The sequence below is a fragment of the Diplotaxodon limnothrissa genome, linkage group LG14, assembly GCF_057381915.1.
Source record: "Diplotaxodon limnothrissa isolate DT_005_m linkage group LG14, D_limnothrissa_male_GT1.1, whole genome shotgun sequence".
Classification (NCBI taxonomy): domain Eukaryota; kingdom Metazoa; phylum Chordata; class Actinopteri; order Cichliformes; family Cichlidae; genus Diplotaxodon; species Diplotaxodon limnothrissa.
In genome coordinates, this window is record NC_140609.1 from 41,462,421 (window position 1) to 41,483,670 (window position 21,250).

General features: G+C 49.7%; 1 protein-coding gene across 1 annotated transcript; it reads left to right on the top strand.

The window, feature by feature from the left end:
• The first annotated feature begins 569 nt into the window (after window positions 1-569).
• On the top strand, window positions 570-20,932 carry wdr62 (WD repeat domain 62). The gene is made up of 33 exons (XM_085371372.1): window positions 570-813; window positions 1,376-1,467; window positions 3,771-3,833; window positions 3,931-3,988; window positions 5,954-6,121; window positions 6,345-6,482; window positions 6,570-6,752; window positions 7,078-7,229; window positions 7,299-7,488; window positions 8,113-8,238; window positions 8,309-8,463; window positions 8,540-8,631; window positions 10,015-10,140; window positions 10,235-10,305; window positions 10,486-10,607; window positions 11,829-11,904; window positions 11,988-12,099; window positions 12,186-12,249; window positions 12,327-12,434; window positions 12,517-12,620; window positions 13,974-14,026; window positions 14,133-14,348; window positions 14,546-14,619; window positions 14,702-14,859; window positions 15,364-15,477; window positions 15,552-15,663; window positions 15,802-15,874; window positions 16,218-16,299; window positions 18,154-18,433; window positions 18,922-19,097; window positions 19,877-19,966; window positions 20,360-20,457; window positions 20,655-20,932. The coding sequence occupies exons 1-33, from the start codon at window positions 709-711 to the stop codon at window positions 20,871-20,873; spliced, it is 4,050 nt and encodes a 1,349-aa protein (XP_085227498.1). The 5' UTR covers window positions 570-708; the 3' UTR covers window positions 20,874-20,932.
• The last annotated feature ends 318 nt before the right edge of the window (window positions 20,933-21,250 follow it).

Here is a 21,250-nt window from a genome sequence, read left to right on the forward strand (position 1 = left end):
TATCATGTTTTTGAAAATTAACTAATTACTTTTGAAAATAAGTAATCAGTAAAGTAATGGGATTACTTTTTTGAAGAAGTAATCAGTAATTAGTTACTAATTACTTTTTTCAAGTAACTTGACCAACACTGGCTTGGATGCCCCCCCGACCCAGTGCAGGTGTTGGAGACAGAAGAACTCTTGGACAGTGTCTCCACCCCCACGCATGAAGCTGTGGAAGAACTGGAGCGCTCCTTCAGTCAAAGACTGCTGCGTACACAGAGGAGCGTTATGGCCCATTCCTCCCAGCAGCTGTTAGACTTTGTAACCATCACTGCTATATCTAAATTATATCTAAATTGCTATACTATCCATAGACTACTACTACTACTACTACTACTACTAATAATAATGATGACGATAGCGACGCTACGGATTGTTGATTGGCTGGTTTGGCGACGTTAGGCGGGATTTCTACGCCTCCGCTGTCCATTGGCTAGTTCTCTGTTTTGTGGGCGGGGCTTGGTTTGAACCGGAGTCCCGCCGCAGACAAAAGTGTCAGGTTTCCTGTAGCGACAGTTTATACGACGCAGGCGGCTGTCAGCAGTTCATCACCCGCGGAGAAGCTCTCTTTGTGGGAGGTTTATGTACCCACGCTGCGGCGTTTAGACTGATATCAGCCCGAGTATTTCTATTAACTTTGTCAAAGTGTCAAGTACCTCTGCTGTCATGGCAGAGGGAGCGGACTGCGGTTCGGCCAAGCCCGCGAAGAGGAAGCAACCGGCCGGGAGGAAGAGCAGACAGAGCCAGGGGAAGAGGAGCTCCGGCAGCCGGGTACAGCCTCAGCTAACAGGCTAACTGCTAGCGTCACAGTCCCGTTAGCTGTGAGAGTTTTAGCGAGGAGCTCGGGTTAGCTTACAGCCAGTATCAAAAGCACCTGAGAGGCCTGGAGGCTAAGAGCCTGTTTGTTATTACGGAAGTGAGAAGTCTGAATGTGCGGAGTTTAAATCGCTGCGAAGTTACAGCAGCTACAGCCACAGGCTAAAGTTTAGACAACAGACCGAGGGAGAGGCTGTCTCCTCCTCACACGGACTCCATGCTGAAGGAGAGTGAACACAAACTCTCTTAAAAGTTTATTTTAGGCACAGATTCATGTAAACAGCGTGCTCTGATCCCACAGCAGCTGATTCCTAATGTTCCTGACATCAGTTTCAATCTGCTGAAAACAAGTTTCACTTAGATGACTCCGGTTTTAGTTGTCTCTGTGTTTTTGTGTGCACTGTTGTTCTGTGTGAGCTGGAGGCCTCTGCTTATATCACTGGAAACGACCTGTGTGCACGGTGGGACTGTTAAATCATGAGATTTTTAAATGGACTTGTGTGTGTTATTGTTTCAGGTCTGTTTGGAGAAAGTCTTGGGTATCAGCACAGCCAGCAGCAGTGGTTTGACCTCTGACCCCAACACAGGACTCATTGCCTACCCTGCAGGGTAAGTCCCGCCTCCTTTAAGCCACCAGAGCTCTGTGCAGTATAGTAGGATTCGTGGTTCAGGGAGTAAACTTCAGGGTTTAACCCAAGGTTTGGGTTGGGTTGGTCATGAGTGATGGAGAGTATGTTGGGCAGGTTGAAGGCTGAGCTGCCGGACGGTTCAGACCAGTGAGGTCAAACCTCAGTAATGAGCAGTTTTTACTGCTGTCAGCAGCCGGTTGAGAGATGGAAGGAAACCTCTGAGGTCAGTGAAACAAAGAGGCTGTTACCGCACCCACAGTCTTCCTCACGCCGATCACAGATTCGGTGTGAGCAGTCTCAGTCAGCCACAGCAGACGTCGGGATGTTTCTGGTGGAGCCGCTGTGTCTCTGACACACAGTGAGCAGCAGCAGAGCGTCCTTAAAATCAGACTTCAGACACTCAAACGGTCTGAGAGAGATCTGATTGGTCAGGATGTGTCCATCTACACCTGTTGATCTAGAACATGACCCAGCTCGTTAGGTATGCAGCATCAGTTACCATGGTGACCTGCCTTCATCAGACTGTAAACTCACAGTTAAACCTGAAGTTATCTGCATAAGTTATCAAAGAGCTGACCTCAGATCAGTGTCAAATATTAGTCAGGTCGTTTCTTCACTGACGCTGCGCTGCCCTCTGATCTGAAATCACACATTTCAAATCATCTTGAGTGTGGCAGACGGGTGACGAGCTCTCTGCAGGTATGCTGATGTCACACGTACTGCCATGTGGGCCAAAGTCAGCTTGATGGTGTTTTCATTCAATAGTCCACAGGGCTCGCAAAATTTCAAAATCCCTGGTAGCCCTTCGGGCAGGGACTCTTCAGTTTTTGGTAGCCCAAAATAAATTTAAGTAGCCCGAATAAAAAAGAGCAATTTTTTGATTGATGTTTTGTTTCCGTTACAATATTATACATTAAAGTATAATATTGTGTGTGTTGCAACTTCTTATCTTGTGTGTGTTTTTTATTTTGACAGCGAATGCGCACCTGTGGACCACTTATGTGCAGCCCCGGTTATTTAGCTCGTCATATTGCAGCCACAGAAATTCTTTTGTCCATGAAACCATAAAGCTGCACTTTCTTTTTGCCTTATAGTCTGATTTGTCATAACTTCTCCGTTTTGTGGTAAGCTTTTCTTTGGCTGTCACTTCTTCACCCTGACCTGTCTTATTTGGCTCAGCAGAACTGAAATGCTTTTACACGCTCACTCACATAAGCTCAGCGATTCTCTGCGCGATCAACCTCTCACATGTTTAAGCTGCGGGAGATTTCACTTGTCATGTTTGCATAGTAAGCTAACAATTAATAAGACGATGTCAGAGGAACTGGTGCACAAATTATCATCACTCACAGATCAGTGCTGTCGCTCTCTATACACAGTTCGCAGGATTGCAAAGTGAAAGCAAAAAACAAGCGCAAATTCAAACGCGATTTCAATATGTCACATATTGACAGTGGCTCACCGATGCCAATGACATAATTACCCAGCTACATTTCTGAAAGAATGCAAAAGCATTGACATATACGTTTCCTTCCTACGACAGCCCGACGGGCAGGGCAGAGATAGACTTTGGTAGCCCGACTGGAAAAATCGCTAGCCCCGGGACGGCGGGCTAGCGATTTTGCGAGCCCTGGTCCAGCTTGTGCTTGCTTTATCTGATCTAAAGCATTGATCTTTCCTGGGTTATCTATAGGAAGTATTGATTCTTTAGACCAACTTTAATTCTTCTTTTCTGCGGCGGGTTGAAAGCACTAATCGGGCTGAATAAACGGGGACCGGGAGAACCGGGGCCGTATACCAGCTGATGAATGTGCAGGAACACTTAGCGCTTCTTGTAACGCACACGTTAGCTGAAAGCAGCAGACGTGTCCACAGCGACCCGCCGCCAACAGAGTAAAAGGAGCACGAAGCAGCCGGAGCTCAGACTGTAAACTGATGAAACTACAGCTGTTTGTAACGGTCCTCTGGTTGACTTCAAATTTAAGGCTGTTAACGGGTCAACATACTAACAACTACAGTCACGGGGACTCTGACTCCGTGTCACCGAGTCGACTTTATTTGTCTTTGTGGTGTTTAGTTGCTTCAGTGTTTGACGCTCCAGGACTGCACGACTGTGTGAGGCAGAAAAGGAGGATGGAGCTGTGCTCGCTGCTGGCCGGTGGCGCCGATCGGCCTGCGTTTGTTTTCTCGCAGCGTTCCTGCTCCACATCTGCCTGGTGGACCCGGGCGATGGCGCTGGCAGCAGATGGTGTTCACCCCAGTGAACCTGTTTGTGTGTTGCAGGTGTGTCGTCGTGCTGCTTCACCCGAAGAAGAACAAACAGAGTCACATCATCAGCGCCTCCAGGTACGCCGACCCTGAGCTCGGGGCGGACCCTCGAGGTCAGGTGATCTTTGGGCGTGTTGCTCAGGACAGAAGTGTTGACCTGTGTTGTGTATTTCAGGAAACCCTTCAGCGCGTTGGCGTTCTCTCACGATGGGAAGCACCTGGTCACCGGTGAGGTAAGAACCTACACGACTGACTCTGCCCACCCTACCTCCCCCTAACATGACGACACCGTGCAGGTAACTCGGGCGTGCAGCCGGTGAAGCTCCCGGGGTTCACGGTGACGAGCACGTCGAGGCATTCCCAAGCCAGCCAGGAGATGTCCTGGGACTGCCTGGCAGGAGCGGGCCCTGGGCGTCCTGGTTCTCATGTAGAGGAGTTGTTCTCAGCACAAAACACGAGCACACGTAGATACTAGGGGTGCAACGATACACAAAATTCACGGTTCGGTTCGGTTCGATACTTTGGTGTCACGGTTCGATATTTTTTCGATACAAAAAAAATGTTCATGCATTTTTAATTTGTCATTTATTAAAATTATAAATATATATTTTAACTCAAAAGTACAGTTTTTAAATTTAACCCTAACCCTTGTGCGTGTTTTTTATTTTGACAGCGAATACGCACCTGCGGACCACTTATGTGCAGCCCTGGTTATTTAGCTCGTCATATTGCAGCCACAGAAATTATTTTGTCCATGAAACCATAAAGCTGCACTTTCTTTTTGCCTTATAGTCTGATTTGTCATAACTTCTCCGTTTTGTGGTAAGCTTTTCTTTGGCTGTCACTTCTTCACCCTGACCTGTCTTATTTGGCTCAGCAGAACTGAAATGCTTTTACACACGGACTCACATAAGCTCAGCGATTCTCTGCGATCAACCTCTCACATGTTTAAGCTGCGGGAGATTTCACTTGTCATGTTTGCATAGTGAGCTAACGATTAATGAGACGATGTCAGAGGAATTGGTGCACAAATTATCATCACTCACAGATCAGTGCTGTCGCTCTCTATACACAGTTCACACGATTGCAAAGTGAAAGCAAAAAACAAGCGCAAATTCAAACGCGATTTCAATATGTCACATAGTGACAGTGGCTCACCGATGCCAATGACATAATTACCCAGCTACATTTCTGAAAGAATGCAAAAGCATTGACATATATTTTTCCTACAATAGCCCGACGGGCAGGGCAGAGATAGATTTTGGTAGCCCGACTGGAAAAATCGCTAGCCCCGGGACGTCGGGCTAGCGATATTGCGAGCCCTGTATCTGATTGAGGAATCACTCATCTTTGGAAAAGAGAGTTTATTACAGAGAAATGTCTCTTTCCAAAATAAAAGCTATACTATCCGCTTCTTCTGGGCTATATTCTCAGCAGCATAAGGAGAATCATGTGCTAACAGCTGTCTAAATGACTCGGCTAAAGTTAGTAGCATGCTTGTTGTTTTTGTCTTTGCACTAGGATGATGTCGGCGTAAATGTGCAGTCATATTCGTTGTGTTCCCACTAGTGATTTCAGGTTAATCTCGTTGAAATGACCTTAACGCCACAACACGGCAAATCTCTGTTAACGAGCTACCGCCGATCGCCCCGTGCATGGGGCTAGACGGCCAACACGTTAACGAGCTAACTGCGCTAACACACTAGTTCCCACCCATGTAATTGAGCATTGCATGGCACATCCAACATACTGTTTTACTTTAGTCCATGACTCGCTTACCTTCAGGGTCATACGTCACATGAAAACCAAAATAATTCCAAACGCCAGATCTGAATGAGGGTGGGGGAGGTGCCCTGCGCTCTTCCTTCTGACTATGCTGTCTGTGTGGAGCGCTCAGTGGATCTGCGCTCGACAGTGCAGCCTAGGCGGAGTAGTCGAACACAGATTCACTGAGCGCTCAACACACAGCATCGTCAGAAGGAAAGTTGATAAAATAAATTACAAATGTTGTATTGTTCGATACATATGCATACCGAACCGAAAGCACTGTATCGAACGGTTCAATATCGATACGAATATCGTTGCACCCCTAGTAGATACTCGTGCAGAGGAAGCAGAGAAATGAGCCTCCTCCTCACAGAAGGTTATCTGTCAGGAACAAACACGCGTCACACTCGTTACCTGTTCTTCTCTCTCAGAGCGGTCACATGCCCTGCGTGCGGGTCTGGGAGCTAGATGGAGGTCAGGTGGCCGAGGTTCAGTGTCACAAGTACGGCATTTCCTGCGTGGCGTTCTCCACCAACAGCTCCTACATCGTCTCTGTGGGATACCAGCACGACATGACTGTGAGCGTGTGGGACTGGAAGGTGAGCGCACACACACACACACACACACACACACACACACACACACACACACACACACACACACACACACACACACACACTGCTCACCTGGTCATGAACCAAAGCAGCCACCAGAGGGCAGAGTGGAGCTGTGCAGGGTGTAAGAATCCACACCAGTCACTCGCTGACTCTGTGGCTGCGATGAAGTAACGTTTGTGACGGCCGCCGTTCTCTTGCTTTTCAGAAAGGCTCCATCATCGCCTCCAACAAAGTGTCGAGCCGCGTGTTCGCCGTCTCCTTCTCCCAGGACAGCAGCTACTTCGTCACCGCGGGAAACCGCCACGTCAAGTTCTGGTACCTGGACGCCTCCAAAGAACGACGGGTACCTGCCTGACATCCCGTCGGCCGAACACGGCTGCTCTCGTCTTCATCTGAAGTCACTGCTCACCTGATTTCTCCTTCCGCACAGGTGAACAGCACGGTGCCTTTGATTGGCCGCTCGGGGTTACTAGGCGACCACAAGAACAGCGTGTTCTGCGGGGTGGCGTGCGGGCGGGGCCGCACAGCGTCCAACACCTACTGCATCACCAGCTCTGGCCTGCTGTGTCTGTTCAACAGCAGCCGACACCTGGAGGCCTGGGTCAACCTGAAGGTCGGCAAGCTCCGCCCACATCTCACCTGAATATGTGCACCTGTGTGATTAGATATAATACTAAAATACTACCAAATATACTGTCAGTGCTGCTAATTATGTCTGTAATGAGCAAACATGAGGAATCTAATCTTAGAACCAATCAGAAAGACCTCTGAGCGCGAGTCATGTGACAGGAAGCGTTCTCATAAACGACAGCTTTGAAGCGCGGTCCTAAAGTCGCACAGTTAAAAGGCGGGTATATTTGATATCATACATGACTGAAGCTGACCGAGGTCTGACGGCGCCCGGACGCTCCTCTCTGAGCCGCTCTTCTCCTTCACAGACGTCGTCGGCGAGCTGTCTGGCGGTCAGCGAGAGCTTCGTTTTTTGCGGCTGCGCCGATGGCGTCGTCCGAGTGTTCGGCCCGTCCAACCTGCAGTATGTCACCACGCTGCACCGGCCGCACCGCCTGGGAGTCGACCTCGCTCAGAGCGGGTACGGATACTGCAAACGAAGCCAACGGTGTACAGCAGAACTCTGCTGATCGCTCACTCTGTTCCACAGAAGCCTGCTACCTGCCAGCCCAGGTGCTCAGTACCCAGACACACTGGCTCTGACCTTTGACCCCGCTGCCAGACACCTGACCTGCGTGTACAACGACCACAGCCTGTATGTGTGGGACGTCAAGGACGTGAGGAACGCCAGGAAGCTGTACTCTGCTCTGTACCACAGCGGCTGTGTTTGGAGCGTCGAGGTCGGTGTAGTACTACAAGAAATACTGTAAGAAGTACTGCTAGAAATATTCCCATAAATACTAACCAGAATCGCAGGGATACTGCTGTAAGTACTACTCACAGAGACAGATGTATTTATATAGCTCTTTACATATCCAGTCACACACACATTCACACACTGGTGATGGCAGCTACATTGTAGCCACAGCCACCCTGGGGCGCACTGACAGAGGCGAGGCAACACTACTGTTGTGGAAGTACTGCTAGTAGATCCAACAATACTGAGAGGCAAAAAACTGCTAGTTATGTTCCTTCAGTATATGAAATAATACTCCTGAAACTACTACGAAGTACACTGCCTGTACAGCCAGAGGTACAGGACTGTTTCCAGAATACTACGATGGAAATCACACACGAGCATTACTGCACATACTGCTGAGATACTGCCAGGAAAGCCAGCAGCACCACAGTTGTTACTAGAACCATTACTGCATCTGTTACTGACCATGAGGCGCATTAAGCGAAACAAAGCAGGCAGATAAGTCAAACTTGACTCAGCTCAGTCTTCTTGCTTCTCCACTTCTGTGCCGTTGATTCGGTGAGAGCAGTTTGAAGTACTCTGGGTCTCGTCGTACTTTGTTCAGGTGTACCCGGAGCTGCCGGAGCCGGCCTGCCTGCCTCCGTCATCCTTCCTCACCTGCTCGTCCGATAACACCATCAGACTGTGGCACTCCGACCCCCCCGGCACGCACACAAACCTCTACAGCAACGTGAGGCAGTGACAAAACCAAATTACACTCTGTGTTTGTCCGTCTCTGACGACTTCCTGTCTGCTCCCAGGACCTGCTGAGGATCTTGTACATGGGGGAAAACACGCAGCACCTGCAGGCAGAGGGGGAGGCAGCGGGAGCTGACGGGAAGGCGGGGATCAAAGTGCTCTGCATCAGCCCGGACGGACGGCACCTGGCGGCCGGAGACCGCTGCGGAAACCTGCGGTGAGAACCGAGCGCGCTCGGTTAGCTCGGCTCACGCGGACGAGGTCGGCTGACTCGTTTCTGTTTCTGTGTTCAGGATCTTTGGGCTGCAGTTCCTGGATGAGCTGGTGAAGATCGAGGCTCACGACTCGGAGGTGCTGTGTCTGGAGTTCTCCCCGGTCTCCACAGGTAGGATGTCCCGGCACACGCGGCGAGTGTTCTACACGCCATCGTTCTGCTCAAACGTTTAAATCTGAAAGCATCAGTCGGTAGGGCTGCTCGATTATGGCAAAAATGATAATCACGATTATTTTCACTGAAATTGAGATCTCGATTATTTGACGATATTTATTTAACCCTTTAAGACCTACTATAGAACCAAGTCCGCCAGAGCTTATATTATATGTTTACATGCTGTAGTGCCATTTGTGGGAGCATTTCAAGTTGCTATACATCAATACAACTGTTATAGCCCATATTTTAATAATATGTATGCATTAAGTGCATAGTAATTACATAAATTGCAAAAAAGTGCAATAAACTACAAAAAATATTGAAAATCGCTTTTGTTTTGTTTACATATATTTCTACTTGGAGAAATTTAAGAGGTTTATCCCTCAAAACTTTAAATACAATAAAGTTGCAAAAAATAGTTTACAACAACAGGAAATTTATTTTGAGTCTCTTCATAGTTTTATTTTGGAGATACAGCAATTTTTATATACTGCAGGAAAAACAAAAAACAATCCTATGATGCAAATTTGCAAAGAAAACAGCAGGTGCATCATTTCACTGTGGGAAGTGTTACGAACAGCTGATAGGATCGGCAAAGCGTGTTTCTGGAATATTACGTTTTTGTTCCTGCAAGCGCTTTTTATGCAATTTTTGCAAAGCTATATGTGGAAGGAAACCGTGACCGAGGACAAGCTGATGGCATCAGATGTAAGTACAACTCCTCCGGTTTCATATGCAAAACAAATTATTGCGCTAGCTTACAGGGTCCAGGTTCTACAGGGATTTAAAAATAGTTACACAACACGGAGCGTGCTGCTCTGACCGGCTTTAAAGGGTTAACAATGACTTTAAAAAATAATATAAAATAGTGTGCAACACCACTGAAGTTTTTTTTTTTAACCTCTCTTTTCAACCAACAGCAGTCACTCTCCTCTCCAAATAACTTCTGCTTAGCTTTCCGAGCTTCCCTCGGGTCCTCTTAATCAGCGGTCTCCGACCTTTTTTGCGCCATGGACGGTTTATGCCCGACAATATTTTCACGGACCGGCCTTTAAGGTGTCGCGGATAAATGAGGGAGGGGCTAATAATCGGCTCCGTCATTTTTAATGATCGTTGAAAGCCCAGATCGTAATCGTGATTAAAATTCGATTAATTGAGCAGCCCTATCAGTCGGTGAGGACGTGAAGATGCAGATCAGCAGCGCCTCAGAGTAATCCAAACCTGTCTACGACTCCGCCCATCAGAGACCCTCAGCCCTGCTGGCTGGGCGTGGTTCTGTGGGGGTGGGCTTGAGTGTGGTGCGGCTCCTGAGTGATGACGCGATTTGTGGCGTTTCAGGTGTGAAGCTGTTGGCGTCGGCCAGCAGAGACCGACTCATCCACGTCTTCGACCTGGAGAGGAACTACAGCCTGGAGCAGACCCTGAATGACCACTCGGCCTCCATCACCGCCGTCAAGTTCACAGGTACCCCAGCTCCGCCCACACGACGCCGCCCTTCATCCCATACGCACCTGTGTCGTGTTCTCCCAGCGATGTCACTTTGTTACCTGTGCTGCAGGTGAGAGCCCGGAGGTTCGACTCGTGAGCTGTGGAGCCGACAAGAGCATCTACTTCCAGACAGCTGAGCAGGTGAGGCTCCCTCGTGCACGCCTGCAGATGATCCACTTTCTGATTGGTCGATTTCTGTTCTGTTTCTGCAAAGTCTGATTTTTTTTGGTTAAACTCCTGACTGGTTTTATTTACCTGCTGATTGGTGCCGCCGTCCGTTTCCCATGGTTCCGTGCTCCGGGACGACTCGTCGTGGTCCAGACTTCGGAGGGCCTGCAGTTCTCCAGGAGTCACCACGTGGTGGAGAAGACGACTCTGTACGACATGGACCTGGACTCGAGCCGGACGCACGTCGCCGTCGCCTGTCAGGACCGAAACGTCAGGTGAGAAACTCTGCGCGTGGTCACAGCTGCTGGAAACGTGTCGTTAAGAGCAAGTTTGTGGCTGCGCAGCTCGTTCAGAGGCCGCGAGGCGACGCAGCCTGTTAATCACGTGGGCAGATATCAGCTGATAAAGTCGAGTAAAGATGATTCTGATTCCTCCTTGAAGGTAATCTGGAGAACGGGGCAGGCGTTGAGGGAAGGTTACTTCCGTGAGACGGCACCTTCAGTTTCATTCAAACATTTAAACCGCGACCGGTTGGATCCCTTAATTCTCACCCCAACCAATCGCAGCAGATGGCCCCGCCCCTCCCTGAGCCTGGTTCTGCCGGAGGTTTCTTCCTGTTAAACAGAGTTTTTCCTTCCCACTGTCACCACAGTGCTGCTCATAGGGGGTCATGTGATTGTTTGGTTTCTCTGTATGTGTTATTGTAGGGTCGACCTTGAACAAGTCACCTGACAGCTCCTAATGTTGTCGTGTAAAGACAGTGGGGGGGGGGGTGGGACTCCATCAGTCAGATGAATCCTTAATGAGCAGCGCTTGGCAACTGTGGGGACGAAGAACTGCCCTGAGACAGGGGGGCACTGAGGGAGGGGTCAGGAAATGAGATTGGATGGTTTTACTAAAGCTTTGGTCACTCGAGCTCTTCGTTCAGAGCCCAGTCCCTCAGTAGCACGTGACCTATAACCCCGTGTGGACAGTTTTGCCCCTTGCAAAATGGAGAAGATGAATTTCCTGTACGTGAAAGCGACGTAGCCTCGGTATCTTATGGAGATTGACAGCACGACCTTTCTGACGTTAGAATAAAAACGGCGTGTTTTATCGCTGCGGGTCCAGCTGTTGAGTCTGCAGAAGCAGAGGCTCGTAGCCCTGCAGCTTCCTGTCGGGGCAGCTCTTCCATCACTCGCTGTCATCATCGCTCCTCTCTAATCCTGGCCGCACTCGACGGCGCGTGTTTGGCTCTGATCTTTGTTTTGTTGGTGTTTGTTGAACATCATCAGAGGCTGAGGTGTGTTACTGATGCGTGTCCCGGTGCCATCAGAGCACCGCTGTAGTGCACACGAAGCTACGGGTTCAAAACTGTGTGTGTGTGTGTGTGTGTCTGTGTGTGTGTGTGTGTGTCTGTGTGTGCGCGCGCGCGCGCGTGTGTGTGTGTGTGTGTGTCTGTGCGTGTGTGTCTGTGCGTCTGTGTGTGCGTCTGTGTGTGTGTGTGTGTGTGTCAGGGTCTACAACGTGGAAACAGGAAAACTGAAGAAGTGTCTGAAAGGCTCGTCCAGCGATGAGGGGGCCCTGTTGAAGGTGAGGGGGCGGGGTTAATGATTGCAGGTTATGGTGTGTCTTGTGGAAACGGCTGAAACGATGTGTCTCAATCGGAGCTGCAGGTTCAGATGGATCCGTCGGGCTCCTTCTTCGCCACCAGCTGCTCGGACAAAAACATCACCATCTTTGACTACGGGTCAGGAGAGTGCGTCGCCACCCTGTTCGGCCATTCAGGTGAGCGAATCCCCGAGCTTCACGCGCGTGTCTTTGAGGAGTTTAAACTGTCAGCTAAACGTGTCTGTGCTGCGCTGTCTCCTCAGAGCTGGTCACCTGTATCAGGTTCAGTCAGGACTGCAGACACCTGATCACGGTGTCAGGAGACAGGTGAGCTCAGCGGTCAGACGACGCGCTGCTCAGACCGATGTGCAGGAAAGCGTTGACCGACTCTTTGCTTTGTGTAGCTGTGTGTTTGTGTGGCGGCTGGACGCTCAGATGACCAGCACCATGAGGAAGAGGCGGGGCGTCAGGCTGACCGCTGCACCTGAAACCCACAAAAAGCCGAACATTAGGTAAGTCAGATGCGATGGGACGCTGCAGAAGGTGCAGCAGATGTTGGGGTTAATTCACGTTCTGCTTCATGGCGTTTTTCAGGAGGGAGACCTTCATCACGGTGCCCTCCTCCCAGCTGCCTCAGATGGAGGAGGAGGAGGAGGAGGAGGAGCGGAGGACTCCCTGCAGGCTGGACCCGTGTCCTGGTGAGGACGAGTTCACTGAGAGCGGTTTGTCCAGTCCGGTGAAGCAAACAGCTGAGCTCTTTGTTGTGTTTACACGGTGATACTTTGTGCAGGCAGCTGTGGTACTGACGCACATCAACGGTGTATCGCAGACACAGAATAAATAGAGTCTGTGCAAAAACAGCATCAGTACAGCGCTGTGAGGCTCCTCACAGGGCAGCAGTACAAATACGTCTCCTCCCCTCGCCGCCGCATGTCGTGCCCTAATGAGACAGCAGCTGTTACAGCGCCCCTTCAGGGACAAACGGGAGAGGCCAGTGAGGGCCATGGTAAACCACACAGAAGAAACTTACACTGCAAGTCTGCGTCCATGTGCACACACAGGAAGTAGCAGCTGGGCGCCCTCGCCGCACACTCTCCTTTGATGCAGATGAGCTGCAGGTCGGACGTCCTCCTCCTGAAATCAGTGATAAGCTCTTTGGTGTTGGAGGTGTAAAGGACACCACACCTCCACCGTCAGACCTCCTCCCTGTATGCAGTCTCATTGGGACTGGAGATGAGGCCCACCACGCCGGTGTCGTTGTACTGACAGGTGTGAGATGAGTACAGTAGAGGGCTTGGCACACAGCCCTGTGGCGAGCTGATATCAAGGCGGGGGGCTGTGGAAAGATGGGGACCCACTCTGACTTTCTGCACACAGACAGAAAGTCTCTGATCCAGCAGCAGGTGGTGAGAGGAAGCATCGTGCAGAGCTGAAGCCAGCAAAGAGCAGCCTAGCACTGCGCCCCTGTTCTTCTTGTTGGGCGAGGTTCGTGTGGAGCGCTGTAACAATGGGGGCGGGACACGATGATGCTCGCCTCGCGCTCCTGCACCGGGTGAGCAGAGCTGCTGCACGCTTTGAGGTGGACAAACTGTTCTGCTACTCTGCAAGCACAGCCTCTGACGTCGTGCTGTTGCTGGCCTTCAAGTGGGTGCAGACCCTCCCACACCTGCTGTGTATGGTTGTCACTGTAGTGGGCCTCAGTCCTCCCCTTATCCTCAGCGTCTCTGCTGCCTGTCAGGTCAAGTCTGAAACTGAAAGCGTAAAACCTGAGACGGTCCAAACATTGGTGCAGATCCCACATCGGTCAGGGGATTCCTGATGACACGTGCGCGGGCTCGCTACTTCCTGCTGTGAGTCATATCCTCTTTTACTCGCTGAAAGCTGCAGGAGCTGAAAGCGCTCCCTCGGGCTCAGACAGGAGTTCACAGCTTCAGACGTTAGACTGAGCCCTGCCAGGCCGGAGGAAGCATCTGTGCTAAACTTCCAGTGTTTCTGTGAATCAGCCAGAACCAGAACGATGAGTCTTTTCTGTCCTGACTTGTTTGTTTCAGACGCTCCGCTGCTTCAGACCAACGGGAAGCTCCCCCTGTGGTTCAAGAAGCTGGTCAGTCTCCGCCCTCTAACCCTCAGCTCATCAATCTGCTCGCAGATAATGATCAACCACACTATAGACTGTGTGTGTGTGTGTGTGTGTGTGTGTGTTCGTTCAGCAAGGACAGGGCGGAGCCTCCTCCACCATCCAGTCGGAGAGCGAGCCTCGTCAAGTGCGCAGTCGGTGGGCGGAGCAGATGAACCCTTTGACCTTCTGCTCCAACTTCTCTCCGAGTCTCAACAAGAGCCAGGGGGAGGAGGATGAGGAGGAGGAAGAAGAGGAGGGTTTCCACCCTCAGAGTCTGGAGTATCTGCTGGAGGATGAGGAGAAAGAGGTAAGGACCAGGCTGCCGGATCAATGAATATTAATATTGATAATTTTTTTTGACTGTAAATCGCAACCATTACAATCTGTGATGGTGGTGGGTGTGGCTTCTTCATGTCGAGATGGCCAAAGCTTGAAGTTTGAGTAATTGGTTAATGAGGTTGTGGTGGCTGAAATGTGGGCGGAGTCTGACTGACTGATGTTCAGGTGGTGCAGACAGCAGGTGGAGAGCAGAACAACTTCATCCTGTATCCTAGCAACACCACGGTCACCCCTGAAAGGTGAGGGTTACACCTGACGACGATGATGATGCTGCTGTTTTCATGAAGTCTGTTTTTGAAACGCTCCGATGTTTGTCTTCAGCGAGTTTGAGGTGGAGGGTGTTCCCGTTCCACAGCAGTCACTGAGCCAGCTGGAGGTCAGAGGTCAAGGGGAGGAGCCTGTGTGGCAGACTCAGCTGAGTCCAGACTCCGCCTGTTCTGAGGGATCAGCAGGAAGTCTGGAGCAGCAGCATGATCCAGGTCAGAGTTTAACCCTTTACAGGAAGCTCAAAACAGAGCCTCACTCCCCCAGGGGTGAGTTTCAAAATAAAAGCCCACAGAACAATATCAGATTAAAATCAATCAATCAATAAATCAATTAATATCAGGTTAAAATAGGAAAAGTTCCCACTTAGATACACTAAATGACTGGAATCCTTAGATGCTAGCTTTTCCTCAGGTTAAAGAATGCTTTAGTGTCGGCTTTACATGATAAAATCCTTCACTTGGTTAGAAATTGTTCCACATGTTTAAGCCTAGTATCGAGGGGTTTTCACAATAAAGGAACTCACTGAAGTAAAGTGCCTCATCAGTTTAGAAGGATGCTTTAAATTGATTAGTTTTGTCATATTTTAAGAATAAAAGCATCCAATCTGTTACAGCAAGTTAACTGGACAATCAAACCTTTCAAAATAAGTGATAAGAGGCGCACCTTCCTCTGTTTCCCATCACGAGTCATCACAAGCTCCGCCCTTTCTGTTTCAGACACAGACTCCCTGAGTCAGGGCAGCTCAGTGGGCAGTTTGGGTTTGGAGGACGACGAGGACAGAAACTCTCTGAAGAACCACTTTGAGACTCTGGCCTCCGGTCTGAGCGAAGGTAAACACCAACATCTTCATCATTGCCATCCTCTGACAGTTACTGAGCTGCTAACATGACCTTTGACCTTCCAGAGAAGTTTGACACAGACCTGAAGACTCTGCAGCCTCCAGATGAAAAGCACTTCCTGAACCCCCGACTCAGCATCTCCACCCGCTTCCTGTCCCGCTTCCAGGACAGAATCAGGTCAGCTTACCCACAATCCACAGTGAAGCCGTGACCTTTGACCTGCAGGGTCACTGCAGGCTTGCAGGTACCACTCGCCTCCGTCACTTCTGACTCCTACGTGACTTTGTGTCCATCTTGTCTCTGCTGCTGTTTCAGGGCGAGCCGAGCTCCGCCTCCCGTCTCCATCCCGACTAGGATCTCTGAGGAGAGCAACATCAGCACCACATCGGTAAATGCACACAAGCCTGTAATGCAGGGGGCGTGTCCACATGAGGAGTGGCGCCTCCGCTCAGCGCTTCTCTTGGATTTCAAACCGAGGCAAACGCCTGATTCCAAATTTTCCTTTCAGTTACAAAACAAATTCATTTTACAGCATTTTCAGGCAACAAATAATGACACGGCACAGTCGACAGTTAGTTTACATGCATGTGGGCGTTTCCAGAGCCCCGCCTCCAACTTGATGCTACAAGAATGCAGCATGAGCTGTGGACACGACCTCTGACCTGTCGGGGCGCGCCTGAGAGCGGCCATGGCTGAGGTTTGTAACGTTGAAGAGGAAACTTGTTTTTCAGGTGAACTCCGAGTCGAGCAGCGACGTCTCATCAGCCGGGCTGACTGGGGGAGAGAACGGGGGAGGAGCAGCGGGAGGAGGAGGTGAGTTTCCTGTCAAAGCTTGAGAAGCATCAGCTGTCGCAGCAGCTCGGTCACATTCTGCGTTTCTGGCTCGATGACTCAGGGAAGGCGACGGCACGCGCTCATCGCTTTGCTCCCAAACAGCTGATTGGTCCTTGCAGTCGCCATGTTTCAGGAAGCAGCTTCAACAAACTGACAGCTGTGAGTAATGACAGGGTTCACCATGGCGACGGCCAATTAAGGAGCAGTGGATGAAGACTTAATGAAATTTGGTAAAATAACCTGACAGGGTCTCACTACAGATGTGGACTCCTGACATTTCAGTGGAAAAATGGAAGAAATCAAAGACATAATTTCATCTTATTGTTCTAATTAAACTTAAGATTTGACAAAATCCGTCTTTAAGACCAAATTTTCAGGTTTATTAGTTTCTGTTTGGATAACATGAAGTTACATTTCTTATTGGAACAAAGAGTAGAACAGACAACAGCTGGCACATCTGCATAAAAGTACAGAAAAGTGATGCTGAGCCCCCAGGAGAGACTGCCCTCTGGTGGTAATTTGGTGCAGTGCAGTCATGACCTCAGTTCATCTACAGTCTAATAGAAAGAGGCGTTTTGTTTTTATTTCTAAAAGCAGTGTTGCCACCTTCTCGTATCGCCCAAAGCCGCTCTTAAGGCTCGTGCTGCGGCGTCCTCAGATGAGGTTTAGAGTCTCAGCTCGTCCGACTTGGAGGTTTGTGGTTGAGCAGGATGTGAGTGTACATCAGATAATGTGTGCACGTTTGCCGCCGATGTTCTCTGACGCTTCCTCTTTGCTCCGCTTTAGTGAGGACGGTCCTGCAGACACACACAGGCGATGCAGAGACGTGAGCTGTGTGAAAGGCAGGCAGAGGTTGATTACAGATTGCAGTTTAGTCTCCAGTCTGAAAATGAAAAGAGCCGGACGTGATGGTTTGAGTTTTGATGCTGCAAAGGTCTTTTTATTTTGTGTTTAATCTAAACTTGTTAAGTTCAGAATAACATTTTTAAAACCACAGGTTTTGTTTCCTAATATGAAAAATGTGAATTAAAAGCAAAGTTAGCTGAAGATCACTGTCACCGCGCCGCGGTCCGATCTGGAGGTGAAGCTGGAAATAATAATGGATGATGTTTAATCAGGTTAGTAATCAAGATTAAAACTGCAAGGATGTGATGGAGAGCTCGGCTGGAGCTGAGCAGCGCCGCGTTCAGTGTTCAGTGCGGTCGCTGCAGCGCCGCGCCGGAGCTCCGTGTTTCTGTCTTCACTCATTTGTTTGATAAAAGTTAACACACTTGTGGTTAAGCAGAGGAAGCACACTCGCACACACGTCACACACTTCCTGTGCTGTAACAGTTAAACAGCTTAAGAGAAGCGACAGAGGCTCCAGGACGTCTCTCTGAGGGACTCCATGTGTTTGTGTGCTCACAGCGAGCTGCCGACAATCAGCCCTCCATAGAAGAGCTTCCTGCAAAATTTCCCATCAGCCCCATCGCCATGGCACACCCCGCAGAAGAAACACGGCGCTGGTCGTCCTGTGCAGAAAGACGTTAGGAGGTGTGTCTGTACGCCGCTGCGGGCACCCGGGTGTTTGTGTGGCGTCTTCCGATTTATTTATTTATTTATTTATTTTGTGCAGCAAATCATGGTTGTGGTGGTGGGAATGTTTAGGGGTCAAAGGTCACAGACGGTGTGTTCACATGAGGTTGTATCTGAAGCCTGGCTGTAACTGTCCTTATCAGTAATCTTCACAGAATCGGGTGACTGTGAAACGATCTTCTCTGAACGGCGCTCAGGGACACCACTTCCTGCTCTGATCGCAGCTCGCTTACATTCTGCTCTCTTCTAACCAATCAGACGTGACCTCCAGGACCATCACGGCCCAAAACAGCTGCAGCGAGGAGGCGGCGGACCAACCGTCGGCTTTTCGGCTCAGACACCTGGGAACCACAGCCAGCTCCAGGGCCAAACTGAGCCGGGACTCTCCGGGTTCCACCTCCTCGCCCTCCTCCACGCCCACGCTGGAGGAGAACAAAGAGAACCTCCCCTCTCCAGCAGAGTGCCAGCCTCCAGCCTCCACCCTGCTCTCTGCTAGACAGGACAGCAAACCTGACAACCACCAGGACCAGACCAGCAGGTACCCCCCGGTCCCCCCCACACCAGCTGGGCTTTCCTGTCTTTACTGAACATTTTCCATCAGCCCTGGTTTAAGGTGACTCATTTCTCACACATGTAAAGCAGAGGCGAGGACTCGCAGGAGACGAGCTCTAAAATCGCTTCATTTCAGTTATTACCACATGAATAAAGACTTCTAGAAGTCTTATAACACTCTCAGCTAGTCCTTGTGTTTTCATTGTACAACAACAACAGTGTCAGATGTGTTCAGACGTAGGACAAAGGCACACATGGCCTGAGTGATGAGGGTCACGCAGACCATGGCTCAGGTGGGTGTGGGGGGAAGCAGCTGTTAGTGAGGCTGCTGGTGTGGGACTGACCTGAGGCACTGATCAGAGGGCGGCGGGTGAGATGCTCTCACTGAACGTCGGTGAGAGCATCCGTTTTGTTTTTTATTGGTTTCTTTATGATAAAAATGGGAATTATCAACCTCGACAAACCCTCTGTCAGCCTGCAGGTGTGGACCACGCCCACTCAGGTGATTTCACAGCTCATAGTTGACAGGTGTAATATCAGCAGCACAGAGGAGACTCTAATCCAGACCCCTGTGGCAACACCCACCACCTGTGAGGTCATCACCTGCCCTGCCTCCATGAAGGAAGAAGCTCGAAGACCAGCTGATCCAGGTAACACACACACACACAGGTGATGGCAGCTACATCGTAGCCACAGCTGCGACGCACTGACAGAGGTTACTTTCCTGGTATGAACGCGTCCTTTGACCGTCAGTCTTTTCTCCAGAAGCCGTTCGACTCGTCCATGTGGGCAGCTGCAAATTTCTGTCGAGCTTGCGAGTGTTAATGCCAGAGCGGGGGCTTGTTTCTGGGTCAGCACCCTCTCGGTCCATGATGGATGTTTTACATCATCATGAACATCCTAACCAGTTTCATCCCATCTGAGGGTGACCGTTTCGATGTTCTTCCAGATCTTGGCATTGAAACATCAGAATAACTTGCAGCTGTTCAGAAATGACTCCTAAAGACCTTCCTAACTTGTGTAAATCTGCAGTTGTCCTTCTTAGACCTTCACAATGTTCCCTGGACTTTCTCACTGTTCTGAGTATTGGTCAGTCCCAGAAGTGCCGTCACACAAATCCTTTGTAAGCTGCACCAGTTGTAGTCTGAGCTTTGTCCAGTTAAAATACTTGGGCACCATTCATTGGTCTGACCGTATGTAAATGCTTTGAAAGCTGTATACTGTACAGTCATTTCAGCCTCACGTTTATGCTCCTGGCTGGAAACTTCTGACACAAATATATTTTCTTCCTGATATTGTTACATTTACAGTAATTTTTTCTTTCTTTTTTTTACCCTTTTATCTTTTCTCCTCATATCTTTATGTAACTCATATCTGACCTGTACACCTGCTGCTCTGATGCTTCGTCTTTTTCTGGTCTCATTTAAAGATGTTTCTTTATCAGCTGATTTGCTGCTCTCTGCCCCGCCCACCTCGTCCTCCTCCCCTCTGGTGGAAAGGCTCCGCCCCACTCTCACAGGTAAAGGTAATTTTCTGTAAAGTTGTGATGATGATGATGCTGCTTGGATCGCTGTGTAGCGCCACAGAGGCCATAGCTGCCGTGATGTCACCTGCTGATTTCAAGATGCCGCCCTTTCACCATGACGGGGGGCTGATCTTACTGTGAAACCAAAAGCTCATTGACTAATACTTTGTGATTGACAGACCGTTAGCCAATGAGCATGCCCTGGATAATCCTGACAAAACGCACGACTACAATTCTGAAATTAGTTACTGAACCACAAAGTCGTCAATGGTTTTTTCCCAGAACTGTCCGTTGCATCGCCCTCTGCTGGCTGTTAGAAAGAATACAGCGTATTGTAACGATGCCATGCTTGTGCTTCAGGCTGTAAGAACAGATGTTTGTGTGCAGGTTCGGGAGGAGACGAAGAGTCGGTGAGCGTGCAGTGTCTGCAGATCGCCGCCGAGCTAAGGGCGACGGCGAGACGAGCTGTCCATCTTTACCAGAAGGTTTCTTCTTCACACATTGTTATTAGGATATCAACACTGATGTGAATCGTCACTTTTCTTTGAATCATCATATTTCTTTTTCTTCTTTTGTCGTTTTTCTGAATCGCTGAACGATAATCAAATGTAAAGCGTCACGCAGGCGTTTGTGTTTGTTCGTTAGTGTCCGCCTCACGTTTTCTTTGTTGTTTGTGTTGCAGCTCGGCGCAACGCTCGCTGGCTCGCAGCGACGTCTCCAGGTGTCGTCAGCGATGCTGGAGGCGTTTGACGTAGTTCGCTCTGACATGCAGGAGGTGCTGCGGGAGTCGGGTGGCAGCGTCCCCTGCGGTCAGCTGGAGGACCGCAGGACGGCGTCTCTGCTGGAGACGTACTCTGAGCGGCTGCTGCAGATGGTGGAGGAGAAAATGAAGCGTGTGTGAGCCGATGGTGGATTTGAAATCAGTATTAAACTGTGTGCACCTTGTGTCTGTGTGTGTCTGAGTGTGAATCACTGTCTGTAAATACTTCATGTTTCCTAATAAACGCTGTTTTTACTTTAACTGTGGCCACTGTTTCAATCCGACGGGAATACGAAACTTTATTCATACAGAACCTTTTACAAACAGGTCAGAAATGAACATGAAGGCAAAGGGATGTGAAGATTGATGACATCACATCAAAAAACCATGAGAGCGAGGCGGCCGGCGGGGGGGCGATGCAGCCAGGAGACCTCAGTGAAAACCTTAGAATCATTCAGAGTAGGCAGGAAGTGGGCGCTGCCTACCAGAGCGCTCCTGGTGCTGAGGCCAGAGCTCAT

Coding starts and splice junctions, on each gene's coding strand:
- wdr62 (XM_085371372.1), top strand. CDS start 709: ATGGCAGAGGGAGCGGACTGCGGTTCGGCCAAGCCCGCGAAGAGGAAG. Junction 10,608..11,828: donor TGTCAGGACCGAAACGTCAG/GTGAGAAACTCT, acceptor TGTGTGTGTCAG/GGTCTACAACGTGGAAACAG. Junction 16,300..18,153: donor AGGAGCAGCGGGAGGAGGAG/GTGAGTTTCCTG, acceptor CTAACCAATCAG/ACGTGACCTCCAGGACCATC.